Source organism: Schistocerca cancellata, chromosome 7, assembly GCF_023864275.1.
Source record: "Schistocerca cancellata isolate TAMUIC-IGC-003103 chromosome 7, iqSchCanc2.1, whole genome shotgun sequence".
Lineage (NCBI taxonomy): Eukaryota > Metazoa > Arthropoda > Insecta > Orthoptera > Acrididae > Schistocerca > Schistocerca cancellata.
The window spans coordinates 600,778,219-600,795,416 of NC_064632.1; the positions used below are offsets into that span (position 1 = coordinate 600,778,219).

Here is a 17,198-nt window from a genome sequence, read left to right on the forward strand (position 1 = left end):
TGATGTATGGATTAGCACGGGGCAATAGCCGTGGCGCGGTACGTTTGTATCGAGACAGATTTCCAGAACGAAGGTGTCCCGATAGGAAGACGTTCGAAGCAATTGATCGGCGTCTTAGGGAGCACAGAACATTCCAGCCTATGACTCGCGACTGGGAAAGACCTAGAACGACGAGGACACCTGCAATGGACGAGGCCATTCTTCGTGCAGTTGAAGATAACCTTAATGTCAGCGTCAGAGAAGTTGCTGCTGTACTAGGTAACCTTGACCACGTCACTGTATGGAGAGTGCTACGGGAGAAGCAGTTGGTTGGTTGGTTGGTTGTGGGGAAGGAGACCAGACAGCGAGGTCATCGGTCTCATCGGATTAGGGAAGGACGGGGAAGGAAGTCGGCCGTGCCCTTTGAAAGGAACCATCCCGGCATTTGCCTGGAGCGATTTAGGGAAATCACGGAAAACCTAAATCAGGATGGCCGGACGCGGGATTGAACCGTCGTCCTCCCGAATGCGAGTCCAGTGTGTAACCACTGCGCCACCTCGCTCGGTAGAAGCAGTTGTTTCCGTACCATGTACAGCGTGTGCAGGCACTATCAGCAGCTGATTGGCCGCCACAGGTACACTTCTGCGAATGGTTCATCCAACAATGTGTCAATCCCCATTTCAGTGCAAATGTTCTCTTTACGGATGAGGCTTCATTCCAACGTGATCAAATTGTAAATTTTCACAATCAACATGTGTGGGCTGACGAGAATCCGCACGCAACTGTGCAATCATGTCATCAACACAGATTTTCTGTGAACGTTTGGGTAGGTATTTTTGGTGATGTCTTGATTGGGCCCCATGTTCTTCCACCTACTCTCAATGGAGCACGTTATCATGATTTCATACGGGATACTCTACCTGTGCTGCTAAAACATGTGCCTTTACAAGTACGACACAACATGTGGTTCATGCACGATGGAGCTCCTGCGCATTTTAGTCGAAGTGTTCGTACGCTTCTCAACAACAGATTCGGTGACCGATGGATTGGTAGAGGCAGACCAATTCCATGGCCTCCACGCTCTCCTGACCTCAACCCTCTTGACTTTCATTTATGGGGGCATTTGAAAGGTCTTGTCTTCGCAACCCCGGTACCAAATGTAGAGACTCTTCGTGCTCGTATTGTGGACGGCTGTGATACAATGCGCCATTCTCCAGTGCTGCATCAGCGCATCAGGGATGCCATGCGACGGAGGGTGGATGCATGTATCCTCGCTAACGGAGGACATTTTGAACATTTCCTGTAACAAAGTGTTTGAAGTCACGCTGGTACGTGCTGTTGCTGTGTGTTTCCATTCCATGATTAATGTGATTTGAAGAGAAGTAATAAAATGTGCTCTAACATGGAAAGTAAGCGTTTCCGGACACATGTCCACATAACATATTTTCTTTCTTTGTGTGTGAGGAATGTTTCCCGAAAGTTTGGCGATTCCTTTTTGTAACACCCTGTCTGCTATGTAAGCAGGAGATCCCGGGTTCAAGTTCCGGTCGGAGCACACGTTTTCAACTGTCCCCGTTGGCTTATATCAACGCCTGTATGCAGCTAGGGGTATTCATTTCACTTGAATTTATTGTGAAATGATCTGTGACTGTTCAATCAAGTAAACTGATAAAGTCTGAAAGTCCTGGTCACAGTTTTTCTCAGGTTTCTTGTTGACAATGGCGGGAGTGGGAATGGGCCGGAGACACGAGTAAGCCATAACACAATCTTTTACTCCAACAGTGTTCATACGTTGAACTGCTTTCAAGAAACCGTTATTATTCTGTAATAAGAACTCCTTTAGCAAAACTACACCATATTACAGTTCCAGTGGCTACTGAGTTGTATACTTGTACGTTGACCGGTCACAGTGAAGTGGGTTAAGTCACACGTGTACTATGATTCGTTGCACTATGACTTCGTTTCCGCCATTTGAGTGCGCTGTCTAGCAAAACATTTAGTTTCAGCGATATTAGAGATAAAATTACATCTAAGTATATTAGCTTCATCCCTGTTTCTTAATTATCTATGTAACTGCCGATGTTTATTTTGTTAAAATGATAGAAATGAATCTCCTTATCCCTTCTATTCTTCGAATATCAGTAAGTTAAGGTTGTACTATTCCTGTAACTTGGGTTTTGTGTCGAATAATAATATTATTGGAACCATTTCGTCAAAATTATTTTGTTTATCTCTTGGCTTCTAAATAGGTCAGAAGTTGTAAGTTCGCTGACACAACGGTCGTGCGTCATCACACACTGTCGCGCTACCATTTCAACTCTTGTAAGTCGAACCTGCAGTCTATGTCTTTCAGCAAGTCCAACAATGGAAAATCCAGGATGGAATAATGACAGTGTTGTGAAAAGAATAATTTCTACTCACCGTATAGTGGAGATGCTGAGTGACAGATAGGCACAACAAAAAGACTGTCGAACAAAGCTTTCGGCCAAACAGGCCTTCATCAGAATAGTCAACACACTCACACACACACACACACACACACACACACACACACACACACATGACGAAAGCCTCTGGCTGCCAAGGCCAGCTGAAGGCGTGTTTGGCTGAAAATTTTGTTTGACAGTCGTAATGTTGTGCCATCTTGCGACTCAGCATCTCCGCTATTCGGTGAGTAGGAACAATCCTTTTCATAATAAGTCCGATTATTATTATTATTACTATTATTATTACCATAATTTTTTTACATTTAACAGTAACACGGTTTTCCGTCATGAGACTCGCCGCTTTCCGACGACGACACTTAAAGTGGCTGTTATGTTCGTACGGCATCGTCATGTACTGGCCACTATACCGAAATGGTGTCACAAATCTTTCACTAAGTATTTTGTGACTGTCTGTCACTGTTTTATGGTTTTTTCCGAGGAACACACCCCCAATTGACTGTTCACTGTTTATTTGAGTACAATCCAAGTTTCGGCCTTTTATGCCATTTTCAAATATATGATTTTATGTCTTTAACGTATATTGCAGGACTTGCAATGTAAAATACTTGAAAATGGCATAAAAGCGTCGAAACCCGGGATGTACTTTAATAAACAATAAAACAGTCAAATGCCGGTGTTTTCCTTTAATAAATATTGTACGACTTTTGTTCAGATGTTTTGTTTTCATTTCAAAATTATTGGTTTCGAGCAATGTCGTGAAGCTAAAGAACGACAAGGGACATGTTGGATATTTCGAGATATTGCGCAGTAAGGTTTGAATAAAATCGCATAAATAAGACATTTCAAGTACAAGGAATGTGAGTTATTATTCAGATTAGGCATTGTTTTAAAACATATATACAGTAACGACATGTGTTTAAAATGATAAATCTGCCCACAATTCTATTCTTAAAAATTCATCAGTCGGTACTTAGCATTGTTTACTTGGAAACTGAGTGCACTTGAGATGAGCTACCACTAACTTTCCACTGTTTAGTTGCTGGACGAATTAATGCAACGTTACTGTGATATCTCTCAAAAACAGAAATTTAAAAGTTTCGAACTGTTGCAGTGTTTGACACTATCATTTGCGTTAGCAATTTTAGCAATAACAAGCTATAATAACCTCAAAACTTACTCCATCATTCAGCATAACAGAAAACTAATTTTAGTAACCTCATCACAGCAGCACATGAACAATGTTAAGCGTGGCCCTTAACGTGTCTAGGTCCACATCCTGACACGCAAACTTACGTAAACAATGATGAGCGACACTATTTAATACCGTTTGTTTGCCTAAATAGATGTTCTCATTTACCTCATTAGCAACAACTTTTTAAGCACATTTGTGTTCAGGAGTATATTGTGGATCTTTATCAACGTTGTCCTCACATCCGTGCAAATCGTTCCTGAAAACCAATTTCCTGCCGCGAATATTGCACGCGTTACTGCTACTGGCCGCTTTATTTTTGGCACTTACTACTGTTTACACTTACATATCCCGACAGAATTGTCATTAGCGAGAATTTTAAATTAGAAGTAACGCGCCATTTATCGGTTTACAGTGTAATTTTCAACTGCTTGTAGCTGAGGACTTGAAATCATACATCGTAGTTACAGAGTCACCTGCGTAACGGAACTATCAGTTGACTGTCATATACTATACGAAAGTAAACTTGGCATGTAGATTGGCGACATTGTCCGAAACCGATCATTTTGAAATAAAAGCAGCGTCATTTTTATATCTTCCGCTGGTGGTCAGTTGCTTCTACAGGGAAAAAAGTCACAACACCAAGAAATAATTATGTACAGTAACGAAATTCCCGGTATACGTACGTCTAGATGACATAACTTGAGTGATTAACATCGCAAGACCACAGATTAACGTAAGCTCGAGATATGACATTGCAGATCTGAAGTGGCGGTACATTAATAACGGGCGTAACGGGCAGAATGCCGAATGCAAGCATGCAAACGTGGAAGGGTTTCGTTGTACAGGTGCTGGATGTCAGTTTGTGAAATGGAGTTGCACGCGTGTGGCACTTGGCCGGCCAATACAGGGACGGTTAATGCCGGTTGTGGATGACGCTGGAGTTCCAGTTCAGTGATATCCAGTATGTGGTCGATTGCAGGCAGATCCGGTGATCAAGGAGGCCAGGGCATGTTGGGTTACAACAGCAGTATGTGGACGAGCGTTAGCCTGTTGGAAGACACCCCCTGGAATTCTGTTCATGAACGGCAGCAGAACACGTAGAATAACCAGATCGGCGTGAGATTTGCAGGGTGCGTGGGATAGTCACGAGAACGCTTCTACTGTCACACGAAGTCGCGCCCCAGGCCGTGACTCCAGGTGTAGGTCCAGTGTGCCTGTCACGCAGACAGCTTGGCTGCAGGAGCTCAACTGGACTCCGAAACACACAGCCATCACTGACAGCGAGGGAGAACCCGCCTCCGTCAGAAAACACAACGGAACTCCTCTCTGCCCTCCAATGAGCTCTCGCTCAACGCCAGTCGAGTAGCAAATGGCGGGTCAGTGGTATGCAAGCTTTAGAACAATTCGCTTGCAGCTGTCCTCGGAGTAACCGATTCGTGACAGTTCATTGCGTCACCGTGGTGCCCACTGCTGCTCAAATTGCTGCTGAAGATGCAGTACGATGTGCCAGATCCGTAAGCTGGAGACGGTGGTCTTTCCTCTCGGTAGTGGGGCCCTATCTTCTTGTGACCGTACATTCTCTCGACCACCTCTGCGAGCAATAACGTACAGCGGCTAGGCCTACATTGCTGCCAAGTCTTTCTGCAGTATCCCAAAAGGACATTCAAAGTCTTCTAGCCCCATTACGCGACCTCGTTCAAACTCAGGGAGGTGCTGAGAATGGCGTTTTTGTCGCCCTAAACGCATTCTTGACCTATATCAACTCACTACATCTAATATCAAAGGTAACTAACGCTTACGACCGTTACAATGTGTATTTAAAGCAAACCTGATTTACGTCCTCATAGTGGCGATACTAGTGGCATTCTTATGCGACTGCCTTGAAATCTGAATAGTCGCCATCTTTCAGATGTAGAAACACGCCTACCGACTTTCGTTTATAGCGCATTTATGATTTCCCAATCTGAAGTTATGACTCGGATTGATAAATCTAGTAGCATTAGTCGAACCACAATCCAACAAAAAACAGCTGACAGGCAGAAAATAATGCTCTTTTGCACAAGGAAGGATCGTGGAAATCTCGATATGACACGTATGTCCAGCTTAGACATTGTTTCATTAACAGAAAACTAAATGTCGATATTGCTAAATGATCTTTGGTCACAATGTAGGTTCACTATATCCCACATACTCTCTTGTTGATATAACCCTGCATTCTGTGCCTCTCGCTCTGTTACTGAGCTCGAAAGACTTGAACGAATCTGGGAGTGAGATTGGTATCCTATTGTGGTCACTTGGACGGGCACTGATGACCTCCCGTTTCGCGCCTTAAAACACCACTCACATCATCTATGCGTTACATTACTTTTACAACGAGCTTGCCTGCAGGCTCCACGTAACCTGCCTCTAGAAAAAATGGAAATACATTGAAAATGACAGAAAATTATATTTAGCATGGGTAAAAGAGGAAATATACAATGCCCCTCCCAATCTTTTTGGGTGGACAGCACATGACTTGCTCATGAACGCATTACGAAAGCAGCCTCAACAATAGTGTTGAAAATTGTTCTCCACCCATGATACAGGCAGTCCGTGACAAGGAATTGCCTGCATTACTCTCTAGGTATTACTTTAAAGAGAATTTAGACAGTAATGCCACGGGCATACGGCAGAGAATTATGAAGTTTAGAAACAAAAAGGAAAATTGCTCACAGTGTACGAGTCACTCACACATTGGATAAGAGACTGCGGACACAATCATGCTTCCATCTGATAAGCCGCAAGCAATACCATTTTATGTCACTGTGGAGGGTCACTTCTTGTGCACTTCCATTAACATAAGAGAACTTGCTCTGGAATTTAAGTAAACGTATAGTACCATGACTTGGACAGGCGACATTTGTTACCTGGTTATTTAATATTTGCCATCAGAGGCATGACAATATATGCTGCTCGTCTTCAATGAAACCAAGCCTACAGAGACTCTCTGAGAAAGGTCACCAGAATTTTTGTGCCCACAATAAAGTAAGGAAAAGAGGCTGGTCACTAGTTGCTGCCAGCAAAGTGGTCTAAGCACATGCATCTGCAGTAATTTGCAGTTAATTGATAAAAGAAACTAGAAAGATGGAATAACGTTTTTCCAGAGACGTATGAGTCTCAGCTCTACCTTCAATAAGGACAGAAGCTTAAACAACGAATAAAATCTGTGCCACAGCCAGGACTTCAACTCAGGTCTCCCGCACACAAGGCAGGTGTGCTAACCATTATACCAGCATAGCGTTCTGACTGTCGCAGTTGCACGGACTACCTAACTCCAATACCCTCCTTAACACAAATTCAAACCTGCAGCCCTTTTTTCCTTTCAACGTTGTCACTATTGCCGAGGCCCTTCGACATTTGAATAGAACCCCAGCTTTGCACAAAATGGGGAAAACTAGAATGCAAATTATTTTTGCCATGCATTCACAGAACCGTCAGAAAAGGATGACAGGATTTGAAAACCTTGCATGGCGCTCCTGAAACCTCCTTTCTTATCTGAGCTGCACTCGTGCTTTCATTACAGATATCTTCAGACTGTTGCCTCACACTTGTTGTGTACACATTTGGTCCACTTCTGGGATAGTCATCCTGTGTAGAATCCTGCAACGGCTTGGCACACTTCAACCCAATACCATATACAAGGTCACTGCTGGAAGTGAAACCTGTGTAGCTCCAACGTTTCAACCATCACGAAATTCATAGCACATACGCTCCAACAGCCACATCTCTCCACTGCATCTGGTCTGAGCTCTTATCTGGATGGTGGAAGAAGACCCCAGGGAGTTAACGTGGGCTTGACGTGAATTTGTACACGTCTCTATGGCAACGTGTGAGTGTTGGCGCAGTTCAAAAGACGACAACTGCATTCAGTCACGTAGCTTCGGTACTGCCAGCAGCGTTCTCCACTTCGCAGCCGGAAGGTGGCAACAGCGTGCCCAACCGCCAGCGTTCTTCCTCCAACGTATGACGTGTACATCACGCCCACACTCTACTTCACTGTTGACTGATAAAAAAATGCGCTGATCATACAACCGTCCAGAACCCAGACTGTAGTATTAGCTTTCCAGTACGTGGAGAACAGTGCTGCTACGTTGCCCTAAAACATGGAACGATATCAGTAATGGCAACCGTCAGATTCCTCGGCTTCATCTTATGTTAACAGCAGGCATAGAGTACTTACGTCATACACCTTCTTAGGAGTCAAAATCAAGCGATAAATTTCGCTGTTGATTGACCCATTTTTGCTGGGAGACACATCCTGCCCTATTGTACCTATTGCTAGTATGGGCAAACTTGAAGGATAGTGAGATCTTTAACCACAGACATATCAAGCTAACATTTGCGAAATTAGATTAAATGCAAAGTTTGTCCTGCCCGCATCTCGTGGTCGTGCGGTAGCGTTCTCGCTTCCCACGCCCGGGTTCCCGGGTTCGATTCCCGGCGGGGTCAGGGATTTTCTCTGCCTCGTGATGGCTGGGTGTTATGTGCTGTCCTTAGGTTAGTTAGGTTTAAGTAGTTCTAAGTTCTAGGGGACTGATGACCATAGGTGTTAAGTCCCATAGTGCTCAGAGCCATTTGAACCATTTTTTGCAAAGTTTGTGCCTTAAATAGCGACCACAGCTCTGCTATTGACAGTAGGATATATATTTCTATATTTCCGGCTCAGTTAAAACGGACCTCACGTTGTAAGGAGACGTGTGGATTATAAACATATATATGGTTTACCATTTCTGTGCTCTTTCTCATTGTAACACAAATACCGAAGATCATTTCCAGCAGTTTCTGTTTAATAGCTTAAGCAAAATTTTTTTTGCTATTTTTCAGAATATCCATATTACGCAGATGACTTGTTGACCCTGATGATCGTTTTCTCTGCATTTCCATCACTTCAACCTGAGATTTTCTGAGATACAACAAAAAAATGTATGGAGGCAGGGCGATTTGTTATCTTCAAACTTACCTATGCATTTAGTTCTTGCTTCACTTTCTGGCACATCTGTTTGGTAACTACCACCATCCTTATCAATGAGAATTACTCGGATTTCATAGTTTTTCCCAGCAACTAACCCCATAATTTCTAATTCTGCCGTGATTCCCAGTTCTGTTTCATTGGGAATTACTCTTGGAGATAATTTTGACCAAACATTTTGTTTCTCTTCCTGTAAAAAAGAAACGAATAAGATTTCTAACTAAATAATTATAAAAAGTTATCTGATTTTCACATAATTCAAAGTCAGAGGCTCAGAAGGCTAATACACATACTCCATGCCATCGTTGTGTAGTTTATCAACAAGTATTAAATACTTTGACCATGGTGACTGTGAAGGGTAACAAGTTTGCTTACTTGACGACTTACCGAAACTCATGCTCAAAATAGAATCATTCAACAAAGGGGCAACACAACGAGAACGTATAGGAAACATGAAAAATTATCATCAATGGCTGAGCATATGTACGAAGAGTTAACGATGGGTAACTTAATGCACCCCCAAAAATAATGTATTCCAGAAAGAACAGAACATAATCGTGTAATGGTTATCGCTTCTTTGGCAATACCCCTAATGGTATGTATAATGATGCTGCTCAGTAATCAGGCTCATTTCTGTGGAGATAATAGAAGAAAAAACTAGTACATTAACAAAATTGTTACTGATTACTATTTTGTGTAAATTTATAGGGAAACCTGTGGGTAGCATTTGTCAAGAAATCAGTACAGATGAACAATTTAACTTCTTATATAATATATTCTTGAAAACAGGAAGACATAGTAGCTACCACAAAGTGAAGTGAAGTGTACGTAGAAGAACAAGCTTAATAAAACTGAGAGGAATAGTAATAATGACAATTTAAGTTGCTCCAAATCGTTTCGCTCTTTTAGCATCCGACAGAGGTTAATGCAACGAGCAACCAGAGGAGACATCAGTGATTCTCATGGGGTAGGGATCTTTTAAGGACTCAGATGACTATTGATGATATGAGCGCACTGACAGAGATACTAACACATCTATACAAGAGACCGCTTTGTGCTAAGTACCTGAAGAGACAAAGAAACTGGTACACCTGCCTAATATCGTGCAGGGCCCCCGCGAGTACGCAAAATGCCACAACACGACGTGGCATGGACTCGACTAATGTCTGAAGTAGTGCTGGAGGGAACTAACACCATGACTCCTGCAGGGCTGTCCGTAAGAGAATGAGGGAGTGCAAATCTCTTGTGAACAGCACATTGCAAGACATTTCAGATATGCCCAATAATGTTCATGTCTGGGGAGTTTGATGGCCGGCAGAAGTGTATAAATTCAGAAGAGTGTTCTGGAGCCTCTTTGTAGCAACGCTGAATGTGTGCGATCTCGCATTGTCCTTTTGGAATTGCCCAAGTCCGTCGGAATGCACAACGGAAATCAATAGATGCAGGTGATCAGACAAGATGCTTACTCTCCGTGTCACCTGTCAGAGTCGTACGTTGACATATCAGGAGTTCCATGTCACTTCAACTGCACACTCCCCACACCCTTACAGAGCCTCCACCAGCATGAACAGTCCCCTGCTGACATGAAGGGTCCATGGATTCACGAAATTGTCTCCATACCCGTACACGTCCATCTGCTAGATAAGATTTGGAACGAGACTCGACCAGGCAACATGTGTCCAGTCATCAACAGTCCAATGTCCGTGTTGACGGGTCCAGGCGAGGCGTGAAGCTTTGTGTCGCGCAGTCATCAAGGGAACACGAGTGGACTTTCGCCTTCGGAAGCCCATACCGATGATGTTTCGTTGAATGGTCTGCACGCTGACACTTGTTGATGGCCCAGCATTGAAATCTGCAGCAATTTACGGAAGGGTTGCATTTCTGTCACGCTGAACGATTCTCTTCAGTGGCCTCTGCTCCGGGTCTTGCAGGATCTTTCTCCAACCGCAGCGATGTCGGAGATTTTATGTTTTACCATATTCCTGATGTGGATAGTGCACTTGTGAAATGGTCGTACTGGAAAACCCCACTTCATCGCTACCTCGGAGATGCTGTGTCCCATGGCTCGTGCGTCGACAATAATACCACGTTCAGACTCGCTTAAATCTAAACAACTTGCCATTCTTGCAGCACTAACCGACAACTGTGCCAGACACGTTTTGTCTGATATAGGCATTGCCGACCGCAACGTCGTATTCTGCATGTTTACATATCTCTATATTTGAAAACTAATGCCTATAGCGGAGTCTTTGGTGCTTCAGTGTATATACCACCGTCTTAAGACACCAGTCGAAAAACATAAAATCCTTAAGTCGCAAATGAGCTCTAAATCATTCGTTTTCTGAAATTCTTTAGAGATGTTCACTTTTTTCAGTACTATATGTCTCTTTCTTTTATTTTTTCTTGTCAGTAGCATGCTTGAGAAAGTTCTTAGTCTATCTTGCATACGGGTAAATAAATTTAGATTGGGAATTTTAATAACAGACTCCAAACGAATTCTCTGTTAATGTTGTTGCAGGCCCTCTGACTTCCATAACTGGTTGTATTTTTACTTTTTAACTTTAACAAATGAAAATCATTCAACGTTTGATTTGATGCAATTTTTTATGAACCTCCTAGGACTTGAAAAGTGCTTAGAATTCGTTTTCATCCTTATTGAAGAGAGGCCACTTGGTAGCTTCTGTGGTGTCACCGCCAGGCACCACACTTGCTAGGTGATAGCCTTTAAATAGGCCGCGGTCCGTTAGTATACGTCGGACCCGCGTGTCGCCACTATCAGTGATTGCAGACCGAGCGCCGCCACACGGCAGGTCTAGAGACACTTCCTAGCACTTGCCCCAGTTGTACAGCCGACTTTGCTAGCGATGGTTCACTGCCTACATACGCTCTCATTTGCAGAGACGACAGTTTAGCCTAGCCTTCAGCTACGTCATTTGCTACGACCTAGCAAGGCGCCACATTCAGTTACTATAGTTACTTCAAGAATGTATTCTGAACAGACAGTATTGTGAATCATGTACCGTCAAGAGCGACGTTCATCATTAATGGATTACAGCTAAGTATGAAACTAATGACGTCCGCTTTCTGAAATCTCATTCCTTGTCATGTTCCATACCTCACGACTGTATGGTTCTTCCCTCCTCACGCCAGCCAGCGTGAGCTAAGACGCGTGCATTTCGGCCTCCACTCGTAACACGGTGTTGGCTCTTCTGCTAACACAAAATCCATCATCCACCACGTTTCAGCTAAGGAAATACCAGAAACTTCCTGCTACATTGAAATTGTAGATCGGACTGAGAGTCGAACTAGGGCCCTTTGCCTTTCGCATGCAAGTTCTCTACTTACTGAGCAACCCTATCTGACTGACAGCTCACAGCTCTACTGCCGCAGCACCTCGTCTCCTACCTTTCAAACTTCACAGAAGCTCTCCTGCGAAACTTGCTCAGTACGAAGAGCTCGGTCCGACACTCACTTTTTATCTGCGAGGAAGTTTCACATCAGCCCACATTCCGCTGCAGAGAGAAAACTCATTCAAATAAGTATCTGACTGTGCAGAGACTAACGTGCCCTCTCTCTCTCTCTAACGCTTATACCCATAACTTACAAAAATCAAAATGACATGCTTACTTTACTGCATCATGCAAAAATATATTGTTGGTAATGATTTTAGCAACTGAGGAGCAGTGGGTTGATCAAATGCTCTGGTTCTGAAAGGAAACCAGAAGAGAATATAACATAGTTCCAAATTGAACTAACATTATCTGTTGAACTGAATATGATTTACGAAGCGAAAAACATAGTCATTTACTAAGTGAAGTGTTTGAAGCATTAACGTGAGGAGCTGTTACACTAGACCTAGGACAACTTGCTGAGAGAAAATCTCAAATTTCGGAGGCACTATTCTACACGCGAAAACACGTAACTGCAAGATTGAAGCTGTTGTGTTGGCAGAAGAGCCCACACCGTGTTACTAGAGGAGGCCGAAATGCACGCGTTTTAGCTCACGCAGGCTGGCGTGAGGAGGGAAGAACTATACTGACGTGAGGTCTGGAACATAAGGAATTAGAATTCAGAAAGCGGATATAATTAGTTTGATACTTTAATCCATTAATGATGAACGTCGCTCTTGACGGTACATGATTCACAATATTATCTGTTCAGAATACATTCTTGAAGTAACTATAGTAACTGAATGTGGCGCCTTGCTAGGTCGTAGCAAATGACGTAGCTGAAGGCTATGCTAAACGGTCGTCTCTGCAAATGAGAGCGTATGTAGGCAGTGAACCATCGCTAGCAAAGTCGGCTGTACAACTGGGGCGAGTGCTAGGAAGTGTCTCTAGACCTGCCGTGTGGCGGCGCTCGGTCTGCAATCACTGATAGTGGCGACACGCGGGTCCGACGTACACTAACGGACCGCGGCCGATTTAAAGGCTACCACCTAACAAGTGTGGTGCCTGGCGGTGACACCACAATGGATGTAATCAGTAGTGCTCTGATGACTTGTCTTTGTATCTGTTAGATGAAGAAAGAATTATTGTAAAGGACAGCATGGATGAATATGATGTATGTATTGAAAAGCGAAAAGAATATAAATTTTGAACAACGCTTTTTTTTTTAAGTGAGAGTGAGCGTTGCGCAGCTAGTTTGTTTGAATGATTATCTTCAGCTAGTTAACTTTGTCCACTTGCTCAGAGCTGAGAGAAGGATCACCCACTTCATTGAGTGATGCATTAACATATCAACTGATTGAGCTGTTTGCTTTTTGTAGAAATTTTCTGTTAACATTGTACCTTTTAAATCACTGTCCACTTTGTTAACCATAGTATTATCTGGAGCAATATTATGTGTGAAGATCACGCGAAGTTTTACTCTGTCTTTTTGAATATGTACTTTATTCTAAAATAATTGTCTTGGAACATCGTTTCATAGGAATTGAGCAACCCGCAGTTTAAAGGAGGTTTCTCGTTACGCATTACCAAATTGCACTGTACGGTATGCAACAGTTTGAAGGTTGATTGGAAATTTTATTTAAAAACAGAAATCTAGCTTAGCCGCTGCCTGCTTGTGCTTTCGAGAAATCTGCAACAATGTTGCCGAGAGGCGAGGTAAGTGGAAATGTTAATTAGGGGCAGATAATTGTTTTACATCAGTTGTGCATTTAATATAAAGACAAGCTGTATTCAGACCAGTTACAGTTGAACAGTTCAGTTTAGTCAAAGGTTCGAATGTGAGTTTAACTTGGACAACTGTTTGTTGGTGTATAATTTTGGTATTATGATGACTTTTTATAGAGTGGGAGGTAAATTAGGGTTAAATCTCACACAAAAACACATAGTGGGGATCTTAGGAAAACTTATTTAAGTGATCCATTCATAAAGTAATGTTGAAGTCTGTTCTCTCCCTATATTTACTGAGTATTCATTATCACGAATATTTGACTCTCGATTAACTTGAAACTCCGTGGCGGGTTAAACTGTGTGCCGGACTGAGACTCGAATTGGGGACCCTTGCCTTTCGTTGGAAAGTGCTCTACAGACTGAAATACCCACGCAAGACTCATATATATAGGGTGGTCAGAAACTGTCTGAAACGCTTGTCGTGATGTAGGGCAGATGCTACTGAGACATAAATGTTAAGAATAAAATGCGATACGTTGCGCCATTTCCCAGTTACTTAGCACTGACGTCAGCCAATCGGGGCGTCGCGCGCTCACATACAAGCGGCGTGCCAGGGGCGGTGTTACCTGACGAGTGCTTTGTTTGGTCAGCAGAAACTTGAATTCGCGCGCGCAGCGACCTTATTGGCTAACTTCAATGCTAAATAACTCGGAAACGGCGCAACGTATCGCATTTTTTTCTTAACATTCATGTCTCAGTCCAATCTGCCCTATAACACCACGACAAGCGTTTCAGACATTTTCTGACCACGAAATTATCTTTCGATTTCCTCAATAACGCTTGAGAAGTACGCGCTACTGCTTACACATTTTGTTGTCCTCGTGGAGTACTACGATTGTACGAAGTTTGCAGTAAATCAGCGTTCCAAACGTCCTGGCCTCCCCTTGTAAGTGTCAAGAGCTAGAACATCTTACAAGTAAGGTGGCCAGAAAGTGGAGACTGAGGATCGCCTATAACAAGACAAAGACACTGCCGGCCGGCGTGGCCGAGCGGTTCTAGGCGCTTCACTCTGGAACCGCGCGACCGCTACGGTCGCAGATTCGAATCCTGCCTCGGGCATGGATCTGTGTGATGTCCTTAGGTTAGTTATGTTTAAGTAGTTCTAAGTTCTAGGCGACTGATGACCTCAGAAGTTAAGTCGCATAGTGCTCAGAGCCATTTGAAAAAAGACATTAAATACCACTGCAGACTGGGAAACACCGGAAGGCACTGTGCAAATGGTGGACAAATTTAAATACCCGGGAGAATTTATAACAGGAAGGAACAGGAGCAAGGAGGGAATAACAGAGAGGATAAAGAAGATGGGGTCAGCCTTCTGCAAAATAATATATCCACAGAGGCAAAGATAAGCCGCTACAAGGCAACGGTGAGGAATGGAGTATTATATGCTGCTGAGACGACGACACTAGGAAGAAATGGGGCAGAACAACTAGAGAAAGAAGAAAAATACTGAGAAAAATACTAGGTCCCAAAAGAGGTGGAGAGAAGTGGATGAGAAGACCTAGGGAAGAATTGTACCGGAACACGAGAACAATATCCGGGGAAATCAGACTCAAAAGGGCAAGGTTTGCTGGGCATGAAGTTAGGATGAGTACGGGCAGAATGACGAAGAGAGTGTGGGGAACAACAGGGAGGACAAGGGGAAAGACAGGAACCAAGTGGGTTGTTGAACTGCGGAAGGACTGGTTGGAATTAGGGATCGAGGTCGAAGGAAAAGAAAATTGGAGGAACAAATATACACCGACAAATATGCCGGAGATCCATGACAGAGAAGAATACAGGAAAATATTAGAGTGTCACCAGTGGAGCCGACAGGAGAAATGGACACTGAAGATCTCGGAAGAAGAGCGGGAGAGAAGAAGAGATAGAATGAAGAGGTTCTGGGAGAAGAAGAGGAAAATGCAGTCCAATAAGACAGTCGATCCAATAAGACAGTCGAAGCCTGCCCTGGAGTTTTTTACACGGGAAGAACACAACGAAAGAAATTCACTGCCAAAATTTTAGCTGCTAAGAGGCACTGCAAGTATTTTGCAGGGAATGTTAAAGTTACACATTTTTGCCGCACGAACAACAGCTTATAACAGCGGTTTGTTCAGCCCTGCTCGCCTAGAGCGCGATTCGGCGAATCACTCACGGAGCGACGAGTAGCGGAATTATCCGGGGTCCACAGACAGCAATGTTAAGCACCTAAAGCCTCGTTTACAATGGAGCGAATGGAAGCGAACATGTGCGAATGAGCATCTGCAGAAAATTCACCACCATTCGCCTGTATACTGGTAGAATCGTTCGTACTAAACGGAACCGGAGGTAGCGAACATAGCCTATGAACGCTGTGTTCTTAGTTTTTAATTTTTGTAGCTAATATTCAGCATACTGGATACAACTGTACCTTGTTAGAGCCACAATGCAAAACTTTGCTATTCAGTGAGGATTGTTTTGCATGGCAAGCGCACTGTTCTTGACATAGTATGCAAAATGACGCAGGGAAGGAGGAACTCAAGTGTCTCAGTTTCTATGGAATCGTGACATCCGTGGAAATCGTGCACTTCACACGGAATTGCTTCTCCATCTCTCCTTTGCACTGGTCCAAAATTTTTCTTGTATGTCGGCTGCCTTTTTCCCCTCGCTTCTCATTACCATTGAGGAGATATTTCTAAACAGAACACCAATTACCGACGACGAGCATCATCGAGCATCATCACACGCGGTGACACAGCTAGCGTTTCCACCAAGCGCGTAAGATCTAATGCTCATATATTTTTTTAATTTAATTTTTTTTTTTCAAAACAGAAATGGTCTAGTGGCAAAAGGCGCCGTCGTGATACAGAGAGAGTAGGATCACATCCTGTTCACACCAAAACTTTTTCGCTATGATTTGTAACTGAGCATTCACTTCTCACAATGTTGTTGTGTCCACGAAAGACATGTGAATCGGATTCCACGTTAAACTGCAGGTCTCTATTTTCTGATAGGTAACTGGGGAAGCTTAGGGACACGTAAGTAGATGCAGTAGCGACCAGCAGAAAGGCCTGCAAGAGGCACACCAGACAGAATTCTGTTTTGCTCGAGCTTATTACCTTCTTTGTTCTGGTAAAAACCTGGCTTAAACTATACAAATACTTTTTTGAATAACTTCATACCGTGTAAATTCTGATAAACATGGCTGTTGTTGTCGTCTTTAGTCCTGAGACTGGTTTGATGCAGCTCTCCATGCTACTCTATCCTGTGCAAGCTTCTTCATCTGCCAGTACCTACTGCAACCTACATCCTTCTGAATCTGCTTAGTGTATTCATCTCTCGGCCTCCCTCTACGATTTTTACCCTCCACACTGCCCTCCAATACTAAATTGGTGATCCCTTTCAGAAAAGACTTCCTGACAACTGAATCTATACTC

At 43.3% G+C, this 17,198-nt stretch overlaps 1 protein-coding gene across 2 annotated transcripts in view; it reads right to left on the minus strand.

Moving 5' to 3' along the window:
* The window catches only part of LOC126092026 (uncharacterized), a 489,900-nt gene that overhangs the window by 163,970 nt on the left and 308,732 nt on the right, over positions 1–17,198 (minus strand). For both annotated transcript variants that reach the window (XM_049907420.1, XM_049907421.1), the window contains one exon: positions 8,618–8,816. In XM_049907420.1, the coding sequence (XP_049763377.1) occupies positions 8,618–8,816 (199 nt within the window). The remainder of the gene's footprint in view (positions 1–8,617; positions 8,817–17,198) is intronic.